This window comes from Lampris incognitus, chromosome 19, assembly GCF_029633865.1.
Source record: "Lampris incognitus isolate fLamInc1 chromosome 19, fLamInc1.hap2, whole genome shotgun sequence".
NCBI classification, from domain to species: Eukaryota; Metazoa; Chordata; class Actinopteri; order Lampriformes; family Lampridae; genus Lampris; species Lampris incognitus.
The window spans coordinates 31,950,223-31,972,415 of NC_079229.1; the positions used below are offsets into that span (position 1 = coordinate 31,950,223).

Genomic DNA, 22,193 nt, shown 5'->3' on the forward strand with positions numbered 1-22,193 from the left:
TCACTCTGGCGAAGGAGATGAAGTATGCATCAGATAACTCCTACAAACAGCATTAACCTATAGGCAGCTACTCCTTCGATGAATAACAATGATTTTGCCTTACTGATATACAGTAATATTTTGATGCTTTTTAAAAAACTGTCCAATTATACAACGGATATATGCGTACAAGGCTTCGCTAACCTTGAACCAGCCATCCTGCTGCGTGGGTTTTATCTTCACATATTATCGTTCATCTATATGCTAACAAATCTATCAGCTCTGCGGTGACATGGGTTATGTATCGGCTCCTCAGCTACACCACATTAACTCACGTCGTCCCAGAACGAAAAGACTTGGTGCTCTCTCTCTCCTGAGAGACGGACGAATGACTCCGACCCTGACCCCGCCGACATGCAGAAATGCCGCCACAGTTCAGACACGTTCAGATGTGAAAGGCTGAACTGAATGGAGATAATGATGATCATACTGAATGCAAGTGTAGATTTCTTTTATTTAACAAGTGCTTGGTCATCCTGCAGTAGAGTATCGGAGCTGGTAGTGTACAGACACCTATGACCCCCCCCCCCATATCTCCATCATCGCACACAATCCCCTTACACTTTGTCTGCAAAATAATAAAATCAATTTATATATCTGTAGAAGAACCTCGCTACAATGTAGCGATTTGGTTATCCACCCGTCTAAGCTAACCGCCTTCCCCCAGCCCCTAAACCCCCCCCCCCAACTCCAACTCCCTCCCCCCAAATGCTCAGAATCATCTGAAATGCCGAGAAAAGTGGTTTTTAGCCCATTTTAGGAAATGCATCTTTTGCATAATTATGCATAATTATTATAATTATATTTTAATTTTCTGATATTTTTCTGGGTCCTCTCTGGAACAATACCTACCACCTCCTCCAAAAAAAATGAGGATCATAAGTGCATTTTTGCAAAAATGCATCTATTTTGCATAATGTCAAAACATTTCTGTCCCAGAATTTTTTTTTATATAGGTGAAAAAATCAAAGATGCCCAGAATCATCTGACATGCAGAGAAAGGTGGTTTTTAGCCATTTTTAGAAAAATGCATATTTTGCATATTTATGCATAATTAATTATGCATAATTTTAATGTTCTAGGATTTTTCCCTTACTCTCTGAGACAATACCTACCACCTCCAAAAAGAATTAGGATCATAAGTGCTTTAGTTTTCGGTCCCGCTATCTACACTAACACCACACCACACACATTACGACAATATGAGTGAATAGCCTACATGTCATAAAGTCTTAAGAAGCATTTTGGAAATTCATGCAATGCTTGTGTACGCTGCTTAAAAGTAGGCGATGTGTGTGACCACGGTGTTTGTCAGTGCTTCTTGAAAATACGCTCAATTGATGTATCTAACCTGCATTAGAATATGAAAAGCAAGGTGTTTCAACATCCATTCATGGTTAGTTTTGAGCGATATTTCTTTGGCCCCCCCCCCCCCTTCCCCAATTGTATCCGGCCAATCACCCCACACTTACGAGCCGTCCGGGTCGCTGCTCCACCCCCTCTGCCCGATCCGGGGAGGGCTGCAGACTACCACATGCCTCCTCCCATACATGTGGAGTCACCAGCCGCTTCTTTTCCCCTGACAGTGAGCAGCCCTGAACAGCCGCCCCGGCCGACCACAGGAGGCGCTAGTGCAGCAGCCAGGACACATACCCCCCACATCCGGCTTCCCAACTGCAGACACAGCCATTGTGTCTGTAGGGACGCCAGACCAAGCCGGAGGTAACACGGGGATTCGAACCAGCGATCCCCTTGTTGGTATACAACAGAATAAACTGCTATACTACCTGGATGCTCAGAAGCCGATTATTTTTTTGCATTATAGTTATAGTTATTAGCCTAGATCCTATGCAAAGTTTTATACGTGAGGCCCCTGGAATCCAGAGTCGCTCGTTGACAGGAAGTAGTCAAACAAAGGGTTCAAATGGAATCCTGCTATACTACTTGACACAATAAAAGCCAGGAGATGAAAACAAACAGAACAAAGGACTGAAAGGCAGCAGCCACCTGACAAACGAATAAAACCCCAAGGCCTGACGCGGCCATCGATTTAATTAGGGTAAATTTGTGAACTTTTGTTTTTTTTGTTTTTTTTGAGGACTGTTTTCATGTATTCTCTTCTGAAAATCGGTGAGACCGTTTGAAAATACACTTTGACTCAAAAGTTAACCAACGCTGTCCATTCTAACCAATTAGCATCGAGCTGCAAACGGCGCAGCACATGTACGCTGTCCATTCTAACCAATTAGCATCGAGCTGCAAACGGCGCAGCACATGTTGTGTTGCTCCAAAGTGAATGTGACATTTTGCCAATACAAGATGGAGGCTGCGGCGGCGGCGGCGGCTCCGGTTTGGATGTTTACACAGTGTGTGTGTGTGAGGCTGATTCACTTTGCATGGTGGCGGTTGTAGCGCGGCTTATAAACACGCCGGTCCAGCAGTTTCTGAGGATTACCCCACAACCATTTAGTAGTGCCACACATCCCTGTTTGGCTAGCAGGTGGAGGCTGGATGGTGGGTCTATGGGTGGAGGTTAGGCGGAGAATGGTTGGAGAAACCAGAAGAAGTAATGAGGCGCAAGTGGAAGCCTGTGTTGGTAGGCAAGGAATAGATTGCTACGCCACCCGCACGCCTCATTTTGGCTGTTATAATTTCACGTTTTCCTCAACATGTTTTTTTTTATATATATATATTTTTCCTCATCATTCTTGTTTTCCCATTTATCTTTATCTCCTTTACATATACATGACTGAAGCAGGCATAGAAGCTCAGTACCAGTGGAAACTTGGTATACCCAAGGGTACTCATGTTATGCTATCCAACCATCACAAGGGGGCACTTGAACATCCTCTGTACCCACCCCCCATCATTGTTCTTTCTCCCATACAGTTCTCAATTAAAAAATAAAAAAACATCTGAAACATAAACCGAACCACTTAATTAGCTCTGATCCAAGAAACACCAGTATCACATCTGTCAAGTGTGTTAGTGTGAGGAACAACACAGCCTGGTGTGGAATAATGTCCCACTGCAGATGTTGCTGTAATTCTGGATGAAGGTTTACAGAGCGAGGGGTTTTGCGTCGGCGTCTGCATCGAGAGGGAAAGGGCTGAATAGCACGTTCTCCAGGACCAATGCCCCGAACAATGATGGACTCTGAGGTTACGAATAAGGAAAGATGGATGGGAACAGCAAGAAGGTCCTGGGTTCGAGCCCCGAGGCAGTCCAACCTTGGGGGTCGTCCCGGGTCGTCCTCTGTGTGGAGTTTGCATGTTCTCCCCGTGTCTGCGTGGGTTTCCTCCGCGGGCTCCGGTTTCCTCCCACAGTCCAAAGACCTGTAGGTCAGGTGAACCGGCCGTACTAAAGTGTCCCTAGGTGTGAATGTGTGTGTGTCGGCCCCGTGTGATGGCGTGGACGTGGGCGTGGACACTGCTGAATTAACGAACAAGGGTCCAGGATGGGCCCTGTGATGGCCTGGCAGCCTGTCCAGGGTGTCTCCCCGCCTGCCGCCCAATGACTGCTGGGATAGGCTCCAGCATCCCTGCGACGCTGAGAGCGGGATAAGCGGTTCAGATAATGGATCGATGGACAGATGGATGGAAACCAGCAGATATCTGGGAACATTTTTCAGCCTAGGTGGAAATGTTGACGTGACTCTGCGATAAAATGTGACGCCGATGTAATTTTTCCACATTTCTCTGACAGCAAAGAATCCTCTATGATTTCCTCTTGAATGTTTTTGATGATGAAACCCGGTGCGAGGCAAGAACCAGCCAATCCCATTCAGCTGATTTGGGGTTTGTTTTTTTTTTCAACAAAAGATTACTTAAAATTTGCCTGAAGTTTGGAAGGAAACATGGCTACAGCCGAGCAAACAGCACACTGTTCAGCCATCTTTAATAAGCCCGGGATGGCTTGTTAACTCAGTTGATGGCAGGGGCATCCACTAGGTCATTAGAGCCAATCCTGAACTTCCTGGCTCCACTTAACACAAATTACACCACACTGTCCTAAGGTCAAAAACACAGTTTAACAAACATTACTAATACCAGCCTGTACATACTAACTGGGTGCCGGGCTGTGATGGAAGCAGGACGGGACGCCACACAGCTGCAGCGAATAACATTACTGATGGGTCCACTTGATTTCAGCCCGCCATTTATATAAACGGGTTTTTCACATTTCGATGATATCAATCTCACAAAAGTGGCCGAGGGTTCAGTTGCTCTTTAAAACTACAATCACGAAGATCTCTGTGCACACAAATATCCCCGCTGATAGGTTTCACAGCTGGCGTGGTCACTGGATTACCAGTGGGTTAACTGGTTATCGCCTGGTTGGACTTGCCCCTGAAAAATTGTGTGTTTTGCAACTGCACTTCATGTTTCCACCATGGAAGCCAAATCTGGATATGACCACAAAAGCTTGTAGGAGACCATTACCAATAAACACGAAACAGTTAAGTAGAACTCAGGTTCAACTATGTATTGTTGTTGGGTGGTGGAGAAAGTGCTGACACAACAGCGCTGGTGACGCTTCCATTTTGAATGGATCTCTGGGATTTAATGGTCAAACGCCACTGCGACTGCCACAGCTCACCATAGGGGTCCGTCTGTTAAGGGAAACTGATGATGCTTAGGACTGTTGCTGCAAGTGAAATCCAATTTAACTTTATTAATGAGCTGGTAAGCACTTGTTTTTAGTCTTTCTCTGAATACTCACATTTATAAAGGGTGATTGGGGTGTAGATGGATGGAGGTGTCCATGTATAAAGGATATAAAGGGGTGTAGATGTAGAGGACAGTGATGGAGGTGTCCATGTATAAAGGATATAAAGGGGTGTAGATGTAGAGGACAGTGATGGAGGTGTCCATGTATAAAGGATATAAAGGGGTGTAGATGTAGAGGACAGTGATGGAGGTATCCATATATAAAGGGGTGTAGATGGATGGAGGTGTCCATGTATAAAGGATATAAAGGGGTGTAGATGTAGAGGACAGTGATGGAGGTGTCCATGAATAAAGGATATAAAGGGGTGTAGCTGTAGAGGACAGTGATGGAGGTGTCCATGTATAAAGGATATAAAGGGGTGTAGCTGTAGAGGGCAGTGATGGTGGTGTCCATGTATAAAGGATATAAAGGGGTGTAGATGTAGAGGACAGTGATGGAGGTGTCCATGTATAAAGGATATAAAGGGGTGTAGCTGTAGAGGGCAGTGATGGTGGTGTCCATGTATAAAGGATATAAAGGGGTGTAGATGTAGGGGACAGTGAGGGAGGTGTCCATGTATAAAGGATAACAACAGGTGTTGCCTACGTCACATGGGTCTCGCCATCTTCGACGCCTCCACCTATGACAGGTGATCTTAAAGGGGGCTGATGGTAAAGTGTGTTTCCCCAGACGGAAGAAAAAGCATGAATGTTCTCCCGCAAAGCGGCTGTGTAATGCATCCACATTTTTTGTTGAATTTATAATGGGGACAGCCAGTTCTACCATCCTAGACCCACACCAACAAAAAAGTAAAAATTAAGGTGTAGTATTTCTTTGAAAGTTGAAGAACAAAACTCAAATACAGATCACTTGCTTTTCCACAACTTGTTCCATTGGCTTGCAGCAGTGGTGTGGCATTTCCTTTCAACTACTCTCAATCCCAACTCCAAAATGTGCATTAAAAGTTGCTTGACGGATGGGCGTCCGGGTGGTGTAGCGGTCTATTCTGTTGCCTACCAACACAGGGATCGCCGGTTTGAGTACCCGTGTTACCTCCGGCTTGGTCGGCCGTCCCTTCAGACACAATTGGCCGTGTCTGCGGGTGGGATGTGGGTATGTGTCCTGGTCGTTGCACTAGTGCCTCCTCTGGTTGGTCGGGGTGCCTGTTCAGGGGGGAGGGGGACCTGGGGGGAATAGCGTGATCCTCCCACGCGCTACGTCCCCCTGGTGAAACTCCTCACTGTCAGGTGAAAAGAAGCGGCTGGTGACTCCATATGTATGGGAGGAGGCATGTGGTAGTCTGCAGCCCCCCCCAGATCAGTAGAAGGCGGTGGAGCAGCGACTGGGACAGCTTGAAAGAGTGGGGTAATTGGCCGCATACAATTAGGGGGGAAAATTCCAAAAAAAAGTGGCTTGATGGAAATGCAGCTTGTTGATCCTGACCTATTGTCTATGTGTTTGCTCACAGCCGCTGGACTACGAGAAGAAGAGGCAGTACATTCTGCACTTGCAGGTGGAGAACACCAACACGAACACCCACCACATGTCCATGAGCTTCAGGGACGAGGCCACCGTCAAGATCCTGGTGGAGGATGTGGACGAGCCGCCGGTGTTCGAACATGCCAGCTACGTGATGGAGGTCAAAGAGGACGCCCATGAGAACACCGTCATCAGCTCTGTCAGCGCCTCGGACCCCGACGCGAACCGCAGCCCTGTCAGGTATTGGACCTTGAACCACATGCACACTCACCGCTCACGTAACAGGAAAAAGACTGAACTTGCATCTGATTCACCGTTTAATGCTGGTCACCAGAGTCTAGATGAGCGCCTAGACCTAAAACCCAGACATGTGACTCAGACAGGGAGACTCAAATTGTGCTGTTTTGATTTTGGTGGGCAACACGAAACTCTTAATATGTTCAGCAAACTGAATGTGTGAGAAACTGCCTTCAGAAGTAAAGACAAGCCCACGTGGTTAACTCAGCTAATTTAAGCTAAACCAGCTAAAATGAATCAACATTCATTGTTCACCGGGGAAGGAATTTTGATTGTGGAAGAGCGGAGAGTCGATCTAAAACAGAGGCAAGGGGCATCTGGGTGGCACAACGGTCTATTCCGTTGCCTACCAACATAGGGATCGCCAGTTCGAATCCCCGTGTTACCGCCGGCTTGGTCGGGCGTGCCTACAGACACAATTAGCCGTCTCTGCGGATATGGGAAGCCGGATGTGGGTATGTGTCCTGGTCACTGCAGCAGTGCTGCCTCTGTTCGGTAGGGGCGCCTGTCGGTTGGGGGGAAGGGGGAACTGGGAGGAATAGCGTGATCCTCCCACGTGCTACGTCCCCCTGGTGAAACTCCTCACTGTCAGGTGAAAAGAAGCAGCTGGCGACTCCACATGTATCGGAGGAGGCATGTGGTAGTCTGCGGCTCTCCCCGGATTGGCAGAGGGGGTGGAGCAGCGGCCAGGATGGCTCGGAAGAGTGGGGTAATTGGCCGGATACAACTGGGGAGAAAAAGGGGGGGGGGGGAATAAAAAAAATAAAACAGGCAAACAAAAATCACTCAGCGCTCACTAAATTCCTGTAACAATTTACCAAGCACAGAAAACCATATCTCACACGCAGTAAAACTACTTTATTACTCTGCTGCTATACAGACATTTTCTGCTCTCCACTGCTATGCATGCTAACCAGCATGACACCACGGCTGCAACAGAATTCAACTGCATGACTTTGTGTACACCTTTCTTTGCGACACATGACATCTACAACAATAGGTAATTGCCGTTTACCTGCCACTTTTTCCCCTTTGGCGATTTACATCATGCACAAAAATGTTAGATTCATATACCAAGTCAGCAGACCTGCAGTACTGACGAGAGACGAATGGGTCAACGTCCCACTGAGATCACCATGCAGCTTTCACCTTTTTAACCTCTCCTACTCCCAATTCTTTCCTCTGTCGTCTGGATTATTCTACCTGCCTTGGGGTGGGGGGGTGGGGTTCTCCTCTTTTCGCCCTAATTTTGACATCTCCAATTCCCTGGAGATCTCTCCAATTGATGTAATGGTCCCGCCATTGCACGATCCCCTACGGTGGTTGGGGAGGGGGCCTAGACTCCTTCGATACACGTGGAGCCAGCCAACCACTTATTTTTCCGCCTGCCACCTGCAGGTTTCTCGGGGGGTACGTACGGCGCCCCGCCACCAGTACAAGTTGCTGTTCGCAATGGCGGGACACGTTGCTCCAACCAGCTCCCCAGCCAAGAGTGCTGTCAATTGCACCCCGTGCAACACTTGGCCGAGCTGGAGGCAAAAGCAAGATTCCCACCACCCAAGCATCCTGAACCCTTCTGTGTGACGTCCAAAGGGTCTCCCCATGAAAGCGCTGGATTTACTTGACTAGCCATGTTTGCTGCCACAGTACAAAGACTCGCACGCTGGGTTAACTGCAGAATCTGAATCACTCACAGGCACGATGAATGGCAGTTTGTGTGTGTGTGTGTGTTTGTGAATAAGAGAGAGCGTGCGTGCGAGTGGGAGAAAGAAAGTGAGTGAGAGGAGTGAGTGCATGTGTGTATGTGTGGGTGAGAAAAAGTGTAAGTGAGAGAGAGAGAGAGAGAGAGAGCACACCCTGATGACCAGGGGGTCTCCATGTCCTCTGCCCAGTGCATGCTGGGATAGACTCAAGCTCCTCTCCAACCCTGGCTTGGCTTAAGTGGGCGTGGACACTGCTGAATAAATGAATAAGGGGCCAGGATGTAAAACAATACTGTGAGTATCCGACACATTACAAAAGAGGAGCTGGGAGAAGCAGCGGGAAGTCTTTTCCAGACACCGTCAGAAGGGAGCAGCTGTGACTGAGGCTGAAGACTTACTTGGAAGTCAGTTGTTAAGAAAGATGGGTTTTTAACCCACGACAAAAGCAAAAGGGCAGTGACCTGGCTGTTCTGACTCAGTCAGCCGGAGAGCCTGGAGGGAGGGAAGTTCAGACTGGATAGAAAGTTGATGGAGGCCGACGCAGGGGAGGCGGAGGAGCTGATGGCGGACACGCAGGGCTGCTGCGTAGGGCCGGACTCTAGCTGCAGGGGATGGAGGCTGTCAAGTAGTGAAAATATCACAGTAATCACAGGGAAACTTACAGGACATCGCTACATGTGAAATGAAAAACACCATGTTTAAGGATCCAACTGAGGCTCGTCCCTCACACACTTAACTCCTGTAAACAAATACAAGTTTCCACAAAGAGAGCATCTCATTACTGGCTGTATGCCTGTTATGTGCTCACGTACGCTGACCAAACAGAAAGCGGGTGCTGAAATGTAATCTGAAATGTAATCTGTAGAATGTTTACCGAAATATCTTGGCTCCGACAGGAAGGACATGTGCTTTTGTTTGGCGTTATAAATCCATAAGCGGTGAGGAGGAATCAGAGGGCCATGGCCAACATGGGAAAAGAAACAGCCGGGCGTCCGGGTGGCGCGGCGGTCTCTTCCGCTGCCTACCAACATGGGGATCTCTGGTTCGAATCCCCGTGTTACCCCCGGCTTGGTCGGGCGTCCCTACGGACACGATTGGCCGTGTCTGAAGGTGGGAGGCCGGATGTGGGTATGTCGTGTCCTGGTCGCTGCACTAGCGCCTCATCTGGTCGGTCGGGGCGTCTGTTCAGAGGGGGAATAGCGTGATTCTCCCACGTGCTACGTCCCCCTGGTGAAACTCCTCACTGTCAGGTGAAAAGAAGCGGCTGGCGACTCCACATGTGTCGGAGGAGGCATGTGGTAGTCTGCAGCCCTCCCCCGGATCGACAGAGGGGGTGGAGCAGCGACCGGGACGGCTCGGAAGAGTGGGGTAATTGGCCGGATACAATTGGGTAGGAAGATGGGGAACCCCCCCCCCCCAAAATAAAGAAAAAGAAACAACTACAACCAAATACAGCACACCGTGTTCATACACAATAACAATATACAACATCGAGGGAACGTCCGATCGCACAACTTAGTCCACGGAAACGCAACATTATGCAGGTCCTCTGATGAATGAATGTACCGTTACTGAAGTGAGGAGACGGGAGGTCGTTGCTCGGATGCTCCTGAAAGACTTTTTCATTTTTATGATGCACTGCGGGAGTTGATTCTCAAGGTTGAGGTTCCAAAGCTTTATTGCGGGTGTCAAATATGATATCATTCTCTTTTATCGCCCCATCATCGGCGAGGCACCTACCCTGTGGCATTTAAAGCCAAGGATTTGAGGAGGAGGAGGAGGAGGAGGAGGAGGAGAGCTGGAGAGCCCGGGGCCAGCCTGGCATGAGAGAGGCACAGAGATGGTGATCTTTATTAACTCCAAGCGCTCGCCGCCGTGCACGCGCAGACGCACGCTCGCCGAAACACACGGGGACCCGCGCGGTCCCTTGGTACCGTACATCACTCGGGCATCCAAGGCACAGGGATGTGTGCAGGCAAACATCCACATAACCAGCATACCGGTTAGCTAGTCGTATGGGAAATATAGACAAGCATCCTTGTGTGCAGGAATACCCCACAAGTTCACAAAACTCCTCTTTTGCAGCTGATGCGTCTGGGTGGTGTGGCGGTCTATTCCATTGCCTATGAACACGGGACTCGCCGGTTCGAATCCCCGTGTTACCTCCGGCTTGGTCGGGCGTCCCTACAGACACAATTGGCCGTGTCTGCGGGTGGGAAGCCGGATGTGGGTATGTGTCCTGGTCGCTGCACTAGCGCCTCCTCTGGTCGGTCGGGGCGCCTGTTCGAGGGGGGAGGGGGAACTGGGAGGAATAGCGTGATCCTCCCACGCGCTACGTCCCTCCTGGTGAAACTCCTCACCGTCAGGTGAAAAGAAGCGGCTGGTGACTCCACATGTATCGGAGGAGGCATGTGGTAGTCTGCAGCCCTCCCCGGATCAGCAGAGGGGGGTGGAGCAGCAACCAGGACGGCTCGGATGAGTGGGGTAATTGGACGGGTACAACGGGGGAGAAAAAAGGGGGGGAAAATCCACAAATAACACAATGAGAATGCATACCAGGGTAGACGGGTGTTGGGTGTTGGGTTAAGGTTAGGTAACAGTTGGGTTACGGTAGTCATTTCTCATTTGTGGTGTATAATTAAGAGTCGTTAATCATTAATAAAGTAATTACTAACCACTTGTGCAACCTGTGCCTTATTGTCAAGCCCTACCCTTATTTTGCTGTTAAACAAGCTTTGCCTTCCTCACAAACTTCTGACCCCGGTGTGTCACCTCGCTCTCCAGACACCCAGTGGCCCTGGTCTGCTGACAGGAGCGCCGCCGCCGGTGCTGTCCAGGACGGGGCGACATCGTTGTCCCCCGCTCATTAAGCCTGGGAGGAGCCACTCGCCCAGCTGGCTAAATTATTGGGAACATTAGAAAAGCAATTAGCAAAGCCAGGGGGCGACACGGACTTAACGAGCGAGGACTTACTGTCGTGAGCGGCGAGGTGATGGTACAAGGGCAGAAAGAGGGGGCGGGGGTCGGTTTGATAGAGACACTTAAAATGGTTGATGAACAGCAAGGAGGGGCGGGAGGCGGGTGTTGGCGGGACGAGGCAGGGAGAATATTTCTGTAGCGAGGAGGTAGAGAGAAGAAAGGAGGGGAGAGAGGAGGAGAGGGGTTGGGTGGTGTGTGGAGAGGCCAGGATCACGCTCCTCCCTTGGGGGGATCTACTTCCTCTTGTGGCGGCCCTCCTGATGCCCGCTACTCCATTAATCACACTGATGTATCGCGCTGCCCCGGGAAGCGGAGGAAAAACAACATAACTGACCAACCTGTTGGGTTGGCTGTGTGTGCGAGATGTGAGTCCGAGTCTGACTGTGTGTGTGTGTGTGTCTGTGTGTGTGTACATTCGTGTGCGACTGCGAGCGTCGAAACCCCCCCACCTCATCTGAGCGCGGCCTATTCCTGACTGCTCTGTTTATTCTTGTGCGAGACCAAACGCCGCTGAGGAAGACACATCGGCAGGGGTCCAAACTCATCGCTCTAGGTTGATGACGCACTCGGTGAACTTAACGCTTCATAGGCGGTCCCACACACTCGCATTGTCGTGCATGAAATGCCCACCCCAACCCCCCCCCCCACTGAGTGTATGTGTGTGTGTGTGTCTGCAGGTACGCCATTGATCGACGGACAGACATGGACAGGGTGTTCAATGTGCATGCAGGCAACGGGTCAGTGTTCCTCCTCAGGGATCTGGACAGAGAGGAGAACGCCTGGCACAACATCTCCATCATCGCCACAGAGTTCAGTGAGTACAGACCCACTCCACTCAGAAAGAAACCCGTTCTGTCCGAAAGCTCGCCGGGGGGCTTCCAAATTCACCGGTGGATCCTGCTATTTTACCAGGCAAACCTAACTTCTTGGAAACCTTCAAATACATTAACTGCCCAAACTGTTCCTAGTGTCGACTAACTGCCCACAATTACCACATTTTGTTTTTATCATTATTAATCCCCCCACCCCCCTTCCGAGCCGTCCCGGTCACTGCTCCCCCCCACATCTGCCGATCCAGGGAGGGCTGCAGACTACCACATGCCTCCTCCCATACATGTGGAGTCACCAGCCGCTTCTTTTCACCTGACAGGAGTTTCGCCAAGGGGACGTAGCGCGTGGGAGGATCACCCTAGTCCCCCCCAGTTCCCCCTGCCCCCTGAACAGGCGCCCCGACCGACCAGAGGAGGCGCTAGTGCAGGGACCAGGACACATACCAACATCCGGCTTCCCACCCGCAGACACGGCCAATTGTGTCTGTAGGGATGCCCGACCAAGCTGGAGGTAACACGGGGATTCGAACCGCCGAGCCCCATGTTGGTAGACAACGGAATAGACCGCTACGCCACCCGGACGCCATTATTAATCATTTTTAAATGCCATTAATTTGGCTGGTGGCCAGTTTATCAGTTCATTTACCCACCTTGAACAAACATTTCCAAAGCCGGTTGTGAGACAGTGAATCCACAAATGTTTGAGTCACTGCACTGCGAACATCTGTGGATGTTTTCAGTTCCCTCAGATTCTATCACGCCATCCTACATGTGTGTGTTTATTTATTCACACTTTTAAACATACACATCTGAAGGGAAAGTCAACTGAATACACGGCAACAACACTCCGCTTCAGACTCCAACACATACACACACCTTAGAGCTGCACAGTGTAACCAACCACAGTCTGCTATTATTGACCTCTGTGTAAATGCATCAGAGAAACTGATGGTGACCCTTGCTCAAGGGCACTTTGACAGTGGTTGACGAGCCAGGAAAGTGAGTTCCACATTTGCTTCGATTGGCCAGACTTTCACAGCTCATTTGGATTTGAGCCGGTGATGTTCAGGCCTGGCGGCACGGTGGCACAGTGGTTAGCGCGGTCGCCTCTCAGCAAGAAGCTCCTGGGTTCGAAGCCCCGGGGTAGTCCAACCTTGGGGGGGGGGGGTCATCCCGGGTCGTCCTCTGTGTGGAGTTTGCATGTTCTCCCCGTGTCTACGTGGGTTTCCTCCGGGTGTTCCGGTTTCCCCCCACAGCCCAAAGACATGTAGGTCAGGTGAATCGGCCGTACTAAATTGTCCGTAGGTGTGAGTGTGTGTGTGGTGGCCCTGTGATGGACAGGCAGCCTGTCCAGGGTGTCTCCCCGCCTGCTGCCGCCCAATGACTGCTGGGATAGGCTCCAGCACCCCCGCGACCCCAACTGGGATAAGCGGCTTGGATAATGGATGGATTGATGTTCAGCCCCCCCCCCCCCCCCAAAGGACCTCATTTACAGGTGGAGTGGTTTTAAGTCTACAAATTAGAAGGCAAACTTCCCTCCTTTTGAGGATAACTGCATTTACATGTTAGCCATTAGATTGATATATAGTCCTATATGTACATGCAGAGTTTAAAATCCCAGAATACCCACATTGCACACTGCCAGTATATAAGCAACCAAGTGCAGTATGCCAGTAATGAGCGGGCAAACACCAGAGAAACGTTTCCCTGACAAGACACACTGAACATTCCCGTTTCCCGTAGCGACCGCGTAAAGTGACGCAGAAATTAACAATTAAAACAAAACCAAAAACAAAAGTGTGTCCCTGCTTGTGTGGCTCCTAGACAAACCTCGGCAGATGAGCCGCGTGCCCGTCTACATCCGAGTCCTGGACGTCAACGACAACGCCCCGACCTTCGCCACCGACTACGAGACGTTCATCTGCGAGAACACCGAGGCCAATCAGGTGGGCGTTTAAAGGAGAGGAAAACGGTAGCCAGGGTCTCATCCTACCCCCCACCCGGGATTAGCTGCCCCGGTTACACTTCCCAACACTTAGCAGACCGGCGGCGGTCGGACGGTGTCGGTTAACGAGCTCGTCCACGACAGAAGGCCGCCCGGCGGAGGAAACGTATGTTAAACAGATATGATAATGACACTTTGTCTCGTCTTGTTTTACATCTCTACAACAACAAAGCTCCTCACAATTTGTTGGTCCAAGGTTAAAACAAGTGTTCATTCATCATTTGAGAATACTGTCTGACAGGCCAGGCGCCAAAGTTGTGTTGATGTTATCCTTACACAAAGCACGGTTCATATCCACGCACACACGTGCTTACTTACCCTATGTAAATATTTACCTTGCCGCCCTAAACTGGTTTGCACGCGGGAGGCGTCGCATTTTCGTGCCAAACGATTCGGGTCCATTAATAAAGTTGGACTGACTGACGGCACTCGGTCGATGTGTTTGTGTTCCTCGTTCCAGAGGATCCAGACAGTGAGCGCCATGGATCCGGATCAACCTATTGGAGGACATCGATTTTTCTTCAGCCTGGCACCGGAGGCTTCTGGGAAGGCCAACTTCTCTGTCCGTGACAACAAAGGTGAGCCTCGTTTTGTTCGCGCGTCGGTATACGATTACCGCGGCCTGACTGGCGTCGGCGGCCATTACGGGCCTCTCACGGTCCATATTTACGCGTCGTTAAGCTTCACCGTGCGCGGCGACGCAGCTTTTATGTTTTACTGACATCCCGGCGCTTTACATCTTTCGCTATTTAAAGCGCGCGCCCGTTTATTGAAATTTCAATAAAGTTTATTGAAAAACTCATCGACGTTTATTGACAACAATGAGCGGCCTTCCCCGCTGCTCCGTGAACGCTGAAACCGGTAGGGAACCGAAAACACCCGGGGGGGGGGGGTCGACATCCTGGTGGCGCTTGACTAACGGCGTCTTCTTCCCCGTCGCTCCGGCAGACAACACGGCGTCCATCGTGACGCGGAGGACCAGCTACAGCAGCCCGCAGAAGAACGTCTACCTGGTGCCCGTGGTCATCTCGGACGGCGAGTTCCCCATGCAGAGCAGCACCAACACGCTGACCGTCCGGGTGTGCACCTGCGACCGCGAGGGCAACACCAAGCTGTGCAACGCCGAGGCGCTGATGGGGCGGGCGGGGCTCAGCACAGGCGCCCTGGTGGCCATCTTGGTCTGCGTCGTCATCCTGTTGCGTGAGTATGGGGGGGCGCCGCACACACGGGAGACTGCAGTTTTGATATCGATACTGTTTTGCGATTGATTTGATGTGTCATCAGCACCTCAAAGTGGAAATCTTCTATCTCTTCTGCAAAAAAGGGGGGAGTTAAGGGTGAGCGAAACGCACTGAGACGCTCAGGTAGCCCGCCCGCCAAAGTTGCCGTGATGGGTAAAGTTCATACACAGCCCTTTCGAAGCCTCGTATACACACACACACAGGGGTGAGATTTGTTTTGGACCAACGCTCTATATAATTTCACGTTACCCATCCACTCGTACCCAGAGTTCCCGGTCGCTGCTCCGCCCCCTCTGCCGATCCGGGGAGCGATATTATGAACCCTACATAGGCCTCGCCAAAATCCCGTTTCTGGCTTTGTCACGTGTGCGCCACCGTAGCAACGCGAAAATATGTTGTTATGGGGTTAGCGCTCATCAAGGAAACGCTGTACACCCACAATTTAACCTGTCTAAGTTATCCACAATCAACATTAACGTTTTTAACTCAATCTTTGCTTGCTCCACGTTTGAGCATAGGATACTTCACCCCTTATCATGACTACAAACAAAACGAGCTCCTATATTGTAGTAATATGACTTTTACATTTATACACAGGTAACAACTTACTGATCAGCTTTTTTAAATGTGAGAAAGTCTATTTATTAGATATATGTTCATTTTCAGACAACTAACGTTACTTACCTCCGTTCTGTTGTTGACAGCCAGCAGTCCAAAATTACAAAAGCAGCCAGCTGTCCAAAATTGCGAAAAATACAAAATTACAAAATTGAAGGTAGCTAACGTTAGCTTTGCTTCGCACCGAGTTGATAGTTGATTGTTTCCTTAGCAACGCAGCGGAAATCCGGCGTCCGTTCGCGAGATTTGGGACAGGGTACGGGATTTTGGCGAGGGCTATGTAGGGTTCATAATATCGCATCCGGGGAGCGCTGCAGACTACCACGTGCCTCCTCCCATACACGTGGAGTCACCAGCCGCTTCTTTTCACCTGACAGTGAGGCGTTTCGCCAGGGGGACGTAGCGCATGGGAGGATCATGCTATTCCCCCCCACCCTGAACAGGTGCCCCGACCAACCGGAGGAGGCGCTAGTGCAGCGACCAGGACACACACCCACACGCGGCTTCCCACCCGCAGACACGGCCAATTGTGTCTGTAGGGACGCCCGACCAAGCCGGAAGTGACACGGGGATTCTATCAGGCGATCCTCGTGTTGGTATGCAACGGACTAGACCGCTACGCTACCTGGACGCCCGAATGCCAACATTTTAATAGGCAGGAGGAAGACTCCATCCTCCATTCCCTTTCTGTTACTGACCGTCTGCCCTTCCTTGTGGTAATATGTGATAGGCCTGTCTGCAGGGTGCTCACACCAGTTCGATGGTAAAGAGGGAGCACCAATCCCAGCCGTCTCTTTTGTGTTTGTTTGTACGACACTGTCCCTGTTTTTTTCTTACTCAGCCAATCATATCATAGCACTTCATTACATCAGGTATGCCACATTCGACACAAATAAAGCTGCTGTGAGGAGTTTGCGGTTTATGTTGACTTTGCGTGGCCCCGTGGACAAAAGCAGTGAGGCTTCGCAGAAGAACGACTTCATTTCACATAAGCGTCGCCTCGAGTCTCGCAGCTCGCCGTTCCTCGTCTGGGATGCCGTGCATTTGTTTTGAAGAGAAGAGTGACAGATGGAGTGGCGTTGTGGAAGAAGGGCTGTTGGTAAGACATACAGCCATGAGGTTATGCATCTCTAATTGTAGCTACGTGTGGGGGTCTATTCCATTGCCACCGACACGGGGAACGCCAGTTTGAATCCCCATGTTACCTCCGGCTTGGTCGGGCATCCCTATAGACACAATTGGCCGTGTCTGCGGGTGGGAAGCCGGATGTGGGTATGTCGTGTCCTGGTCGCCGCACTTGTGCCTCCTCTGGTTGGTCGGGGCGTCTGTTCGGGGGGGGGGACTGGGGGGAATAGCGAGATCCTCCCACACGCCACGTCCCCCTGGTGAAACTCCCCACTGTCGGGTGAAAAAGAAGTGGCTGGCGACTCCACATGTATCGGAGGAGACGTGGTAGTCTGCAGCCCTCCCCAGATCGGCAGAGACAGTGGAGCAGCGACCGGGATGGCTGAGAAGAGTGGAGTAATTGGACGGGTGCAACTGGGGAGAAAAAGGGGGGGGAAATCGCCGTAAATCATTCAGTTAGACTTTGTGCAGACTCTGACCCGGAGAAAAGCATTTGAAGTCATTATATAGTAATATCGACTCGCTGGTGGTTTCGGGTGATTCTGTTGGTCATATAGAGGCATCAACGTGAAACTGAGACTGGAAAACTCCTGGTCGCCGCTTTAATTGATTAGTTGAGTAGGCACAAGCACGCCTACCGATGCAGACTTACAATGAAAATATACAGGATAGGCTGTAGTTGAGACCTGGGTTTGGAAACAAAGTCCTAATACACCTGGAATTCCTAAGACTTGGACCATAGTCCCGACTGGGCCTGATTTGAATAACTTTATGGCCTCAATAAAAGGCAGAATAATGTGAATTTTATTGTACGCTGTGTAGCTCCGAGTCATCTGGCTGGCTGCAGCGCGTCTGTATATTCTCTTCTTTTGTGATCTTAAGTGGCACTGACCCAGAAGACACAAGGCACACAAACACTGCGTGGTTGCGGTAGTCAAGCCCATCTTCTCAAAGGCGTACAAAGTCCCCCAACATCAGTAAATACTCCCGGCCCCATCAGCCGGCCCCAGCGGACCCAAACCCGCCTTCAGAACAACAGGAAGAACGCCGTGGCAAAGACATGACAACAAAAGTAACCAGTCTTTCTAACCCCCCTTTCTTCTCTCTTGTTTTGTTGTTTGTGTTTGTTTTGTTTTTTGGTTCTTGCAGTGATCGTGGTGCTGTTCGCTGCCCTGAGGAGGCAGAGGAAGAAGGAGCCTCTGATCATCTCCAAAGAGGACGTCAGAGACAACGTTGTCAGCTACAACGATGAAGGAGGCGGAGAGGAGGACACCCAGGCCTTTGATATCGGCACGCTCCGCAACCCAGAGGCCATCGAGGAGAGCAAGCAGAGGAGGGACATTGTCCCCGAGAGCTTCTACTCCCCGGTGCCACGGCCCACGTTGCCGCCCCCGAGCCAGACGAACAACGGCGACGTGAAGGAATTCATCAACCAGCGGCTCCTGGAGAACGACAGCGACCCCACGGCGCCCCCCTACGACTCCCTGGCCACCTATGCCTACGAGGGCAACGGCTCGGTCGCGGAGTCCCTCAGCTCGCTGGAGTCGGTCACCACGGATGGCGACCAGGACTACAACTACTTGAGCGAATGGGGGCCCCGGTTTAAGAAACTGGCGGATATGTACGGGGGCGACGACAGCGATAGGGATTCATAACGAGAACCTGGAGCACACGCACGCAAACACGCTAGGAGTTGGGGGAGCGGAAACCTGGAAATGAAACACACGCCCGCACACACACACACACAAACACACACACACACACACACACACACACACACACATCGTACTGTGGACGTTTCTCAGTGCATGTGTGGTCCAACCAAAAGGTGATAGTGACACAGACACAGGCACTGGGTTTTGTAAGAGTGCTATTCTACCCCCGTTAATCAGCGTCCAGCTGCCCCTCTCGGTGACCAGACATAGGCGTTGGTGTGTCTTGTCAGTGTTAGTTACGTCTCGGCAAGGGCAGTGACAAAAACAACAAAAAAAATGACTTTGTGTCGAGGTTTTTCTGTGTATATGGGTATACATGAGGCTCAAATATATATATATATATCTATATATATATATATATATATATCTATATATATATACACCATCTTACATTACTATTACTTCTTTCTTTTTCTTTTTTTTCCACCCTGCACAAAAGCTGCCTGTGACGGACAACAGCGAACAGGCAGTTTTGTAAACCAACAGATAATGCCTCTTGAACGTATTTTTCAGTGTTTCCAGGACTTAAAAAAAAAAAAAGAAGAAGAGGAAGATGCTGCATATTGTGAGTTCTATCTTAGCTTGTGTCCGTACGGTAATATGCTAACAAAAACCCTGTACAGTCGTTATGGTTTTCTGCAAATTTCTACTGTCCAAAAATGAGCACCGGCTGCCTCATGTTATAGACTCTCATTCCACAGCTGTGCTTCAGTCGGGAGTCCCGTGGGGGGTCGGGGGATAGGTGAGGGTGGGGATGCCGGAGCTTAGTACTTATCCCCAAACTGCTCTCCTGGCGCTGAGGTTTATACACTAACACACACACACACACATATACACCCCAACCCCCTGCGGCCTACTGGCAGAACATCACAAAATACCTTCTCTCCTAATCGGCTGCATACTTGCCACAGCGTGGCCGCCCAGGGGTAAAGGCAGTCAACGCTGCAGGTTTTTAAGAGTCATTGAGGAAAGATGATCCCGATAACAAAATCCCGCCTCATTGACGGTTGTCTGTAGATTAGATGGGACGCGACGTTATCAAGAGGATTGCGCGGGTCGCCATCAGGGGTTGGTTACTGTTGATAAGCTGCTAATGTTCTTAAAGGCTTACATGAAGCTGTGCTGAAGGAATCACATACGTTTGATGCCACAAAAATCAAACGCACACCACAAATGTTGTGGTTGTCATTTCTGAAGTATCTTGAGTCTTCATCTCCACACAGCTTCATATGCTTGCAGTGGCGAGGTGATACCAAATAGTTCCTTACTGAGCTGAATGTCAACCGAGCCAACACCAACTCCTTTTATTACCTCTCAGTGTCTAACTGAGACCAACGCAAGACTTTCAGTGTTGCCACACAGCCGTGTGATAAGTAATTCAAAGTTATGTTACCTTGGCTCCGTCGCGGTAGCATGCCGTCAGGTTTGAAGGTCGCCCTCATGGTCCATCAGTTTAAACTCGGCTTTGTTTAAAGTCTTTATGGAAATGGCCCTCTTCCTCTTCAGGGGACAACACGGTGGGTTCCCTTAGACAGAACAGCATTTAAACCACACGTCAAGATGCGACATTAGATCTTGCATTGGACTTAATAGTTGAAAAACTTCAATTGTAAAACCATCCAGTTGCACAGTACTTCCTGGGTTTCCAGGAAATCCATGTGGCCAAGCATGACCTTTCAAAACGTGTGGATTAAAGAGACCCTGCCTTAAATTGTGGAAAAAAAGACTAATGAAATGGCCTTTGGGCTGCAGTCTAGCATTTGGAGGTCACAGTGGCACAGCCCAACATTACTTCCTTATTAATGTTGAGATGAGGTTTTGCCCCTAAGAAAAAGAAGAAAGCCAACTTTAGGTGTATGTTATTTGACACACTTAATGAAAATACAAGACCTTTGTTTTTTGACTATATTTGTAGACTTTGGTTCGATTTTAATTACACGAATGTTTACTTTGGCTGGCTGATATGACCCGGCTGCATCGAGGCCACAGAGCCACATCAGTCTACAGCTGATGAGTATAACTGAACTACCCTGGTCCGCTTATCAAATGACTGTGAAACGCATAGATTATGTGGTGACAGATGAACTGGGAGTCGGCATTGGTTTTGGTAGACAAGGTCGAATTCTTCAACTTCTCGAGACACAGAAATGAGCAAGTTTGATTTCCAGACCCACAAAAGAGAAGTCCTTGTCAGCTCCTGACAGCTGCTAACGTAAACCTGCCTATTTTACAACCGATACTAATGCAAAGTTAAAAAAATCAAACGCGCCTGGATAAGATTACACATCACCAGATATTTTCCCCCCCGACTCCTCGAGCTTTGAATATATATACAATACAAAGAAATGGTATTTAAATGGAAGTATGAAGCTATGTTTTCTTTTGATACTCTTCTTTCTGCCCCTCCTGTTTGTCTGTACATGTACAGCACATAACTGTATCTGGCTTTATCCAATGGCTGTCTTCTGAGAGGCTGTGAGTGGAATTGCTTTTTTCTTTTTCTTCTATACAGATGTTTATTAACAGGCTCGTGACCTTTACACTGGGTGGAATAAAGTTCTTAATCCCAGAGGTATGTCCCCCCTCCTCCACCAGAAGGTCAACGCCTTATACTGCAGCGAAAGCATGGGTCGGTTCAATAGGTCGCCTTTTCATTTTTTACACCGTTTACACTGCCCCCCCTCCCCCCCAATCTGGCCAACTCACACGAAGCAAACCGAAGGAAGAGACGCAGACTTGTCACCCTCAACAGCGATCTTATCAAGCTGGCGTAGAGCCACGTGTTTCATATGACGGGGGAGGAACGGACAGCTTCGATGCCGCCGAGCCGGTCGGGTGCGAATTGACGGCGGACGACCGGGGAGCGCGGGACGGCGTCAGCAGACCAAAGGCCGGCCGAGACCAGTAAGCGCCGCCCTCCCTCCAGAGAAAGAACGACCCCGGAGGAGGCTGACATTTATCAACGCGCGTGAAGGAGCAATAATAAAGAAAATGTACACACGTTGGTATAATCGCCACTATTGTAACCGGTTATTTTCTTGCTCGGTGCGGGATTCGACACGGGGTGTTGCTGCGCCACAAGGCGACGTCACTAACCGCTCGGCTAAAGGGTCAGACCCGTTAGCTAGGGGCTAACGTGTGTTATTAGTAGTTTACAGTCGTCACCCTCTCCCGGAAGCGAGCCTTCGTGCTTTGTTCTTCCCGCGCTCCGAAGAAGCTGAGGATCTGCACACTTCCGGATCCCACCGCTGCCACCAATGTTACCGGTTATTTTCTTGCCCGGTGCGGGATTCGATACGAGGTGTACTGCACCACAAGGCGACGCCACTAACCGCTCGGCTAAAGGGTCAGACCCGTTAGCTAGGGGGCTAACGTGTCTTATTAGTAGTTTACACTATTATTCTCCCTTCCCCCTCGGCGTGTGTACCCTGGACTAGAGTTGACGTCACTAG

The 22,193-nt window shown here is 49.9% G+C and overlaps 1 protein-coding gene across 1 annotated transcript in view; it reads left to right on the forward strand.

Moving 5' to 3' along the window:
• The window catches only part of LOC130129652 (cadherin-10-like), a 46,923-nt gene extending 28,242 nt beyond the window's left edge, over positions 1-18,681 (forward strand). Inside the window, 6 exon segments of the mRNA XM_056299241.1 lie at positions 6,218-6,468; positions 11,885-12,021; positions 13,862-13,983; positions 14,503-14,620; positions 14,991-15,242; positions 18,176-18,681. Coding sequence (XP_056155216.1) covers positions 6,218-6,468; positions 11,885-12,021; positions 13,862-13,983; positions 14,503-14,620; positions 14,991-15,242; positions 18,176-18,681 — 1,386 coding nt within the window.
• The last annotated feature ends 3,512 nt before the right edge of the window (positions 18,682-22,193 follow it).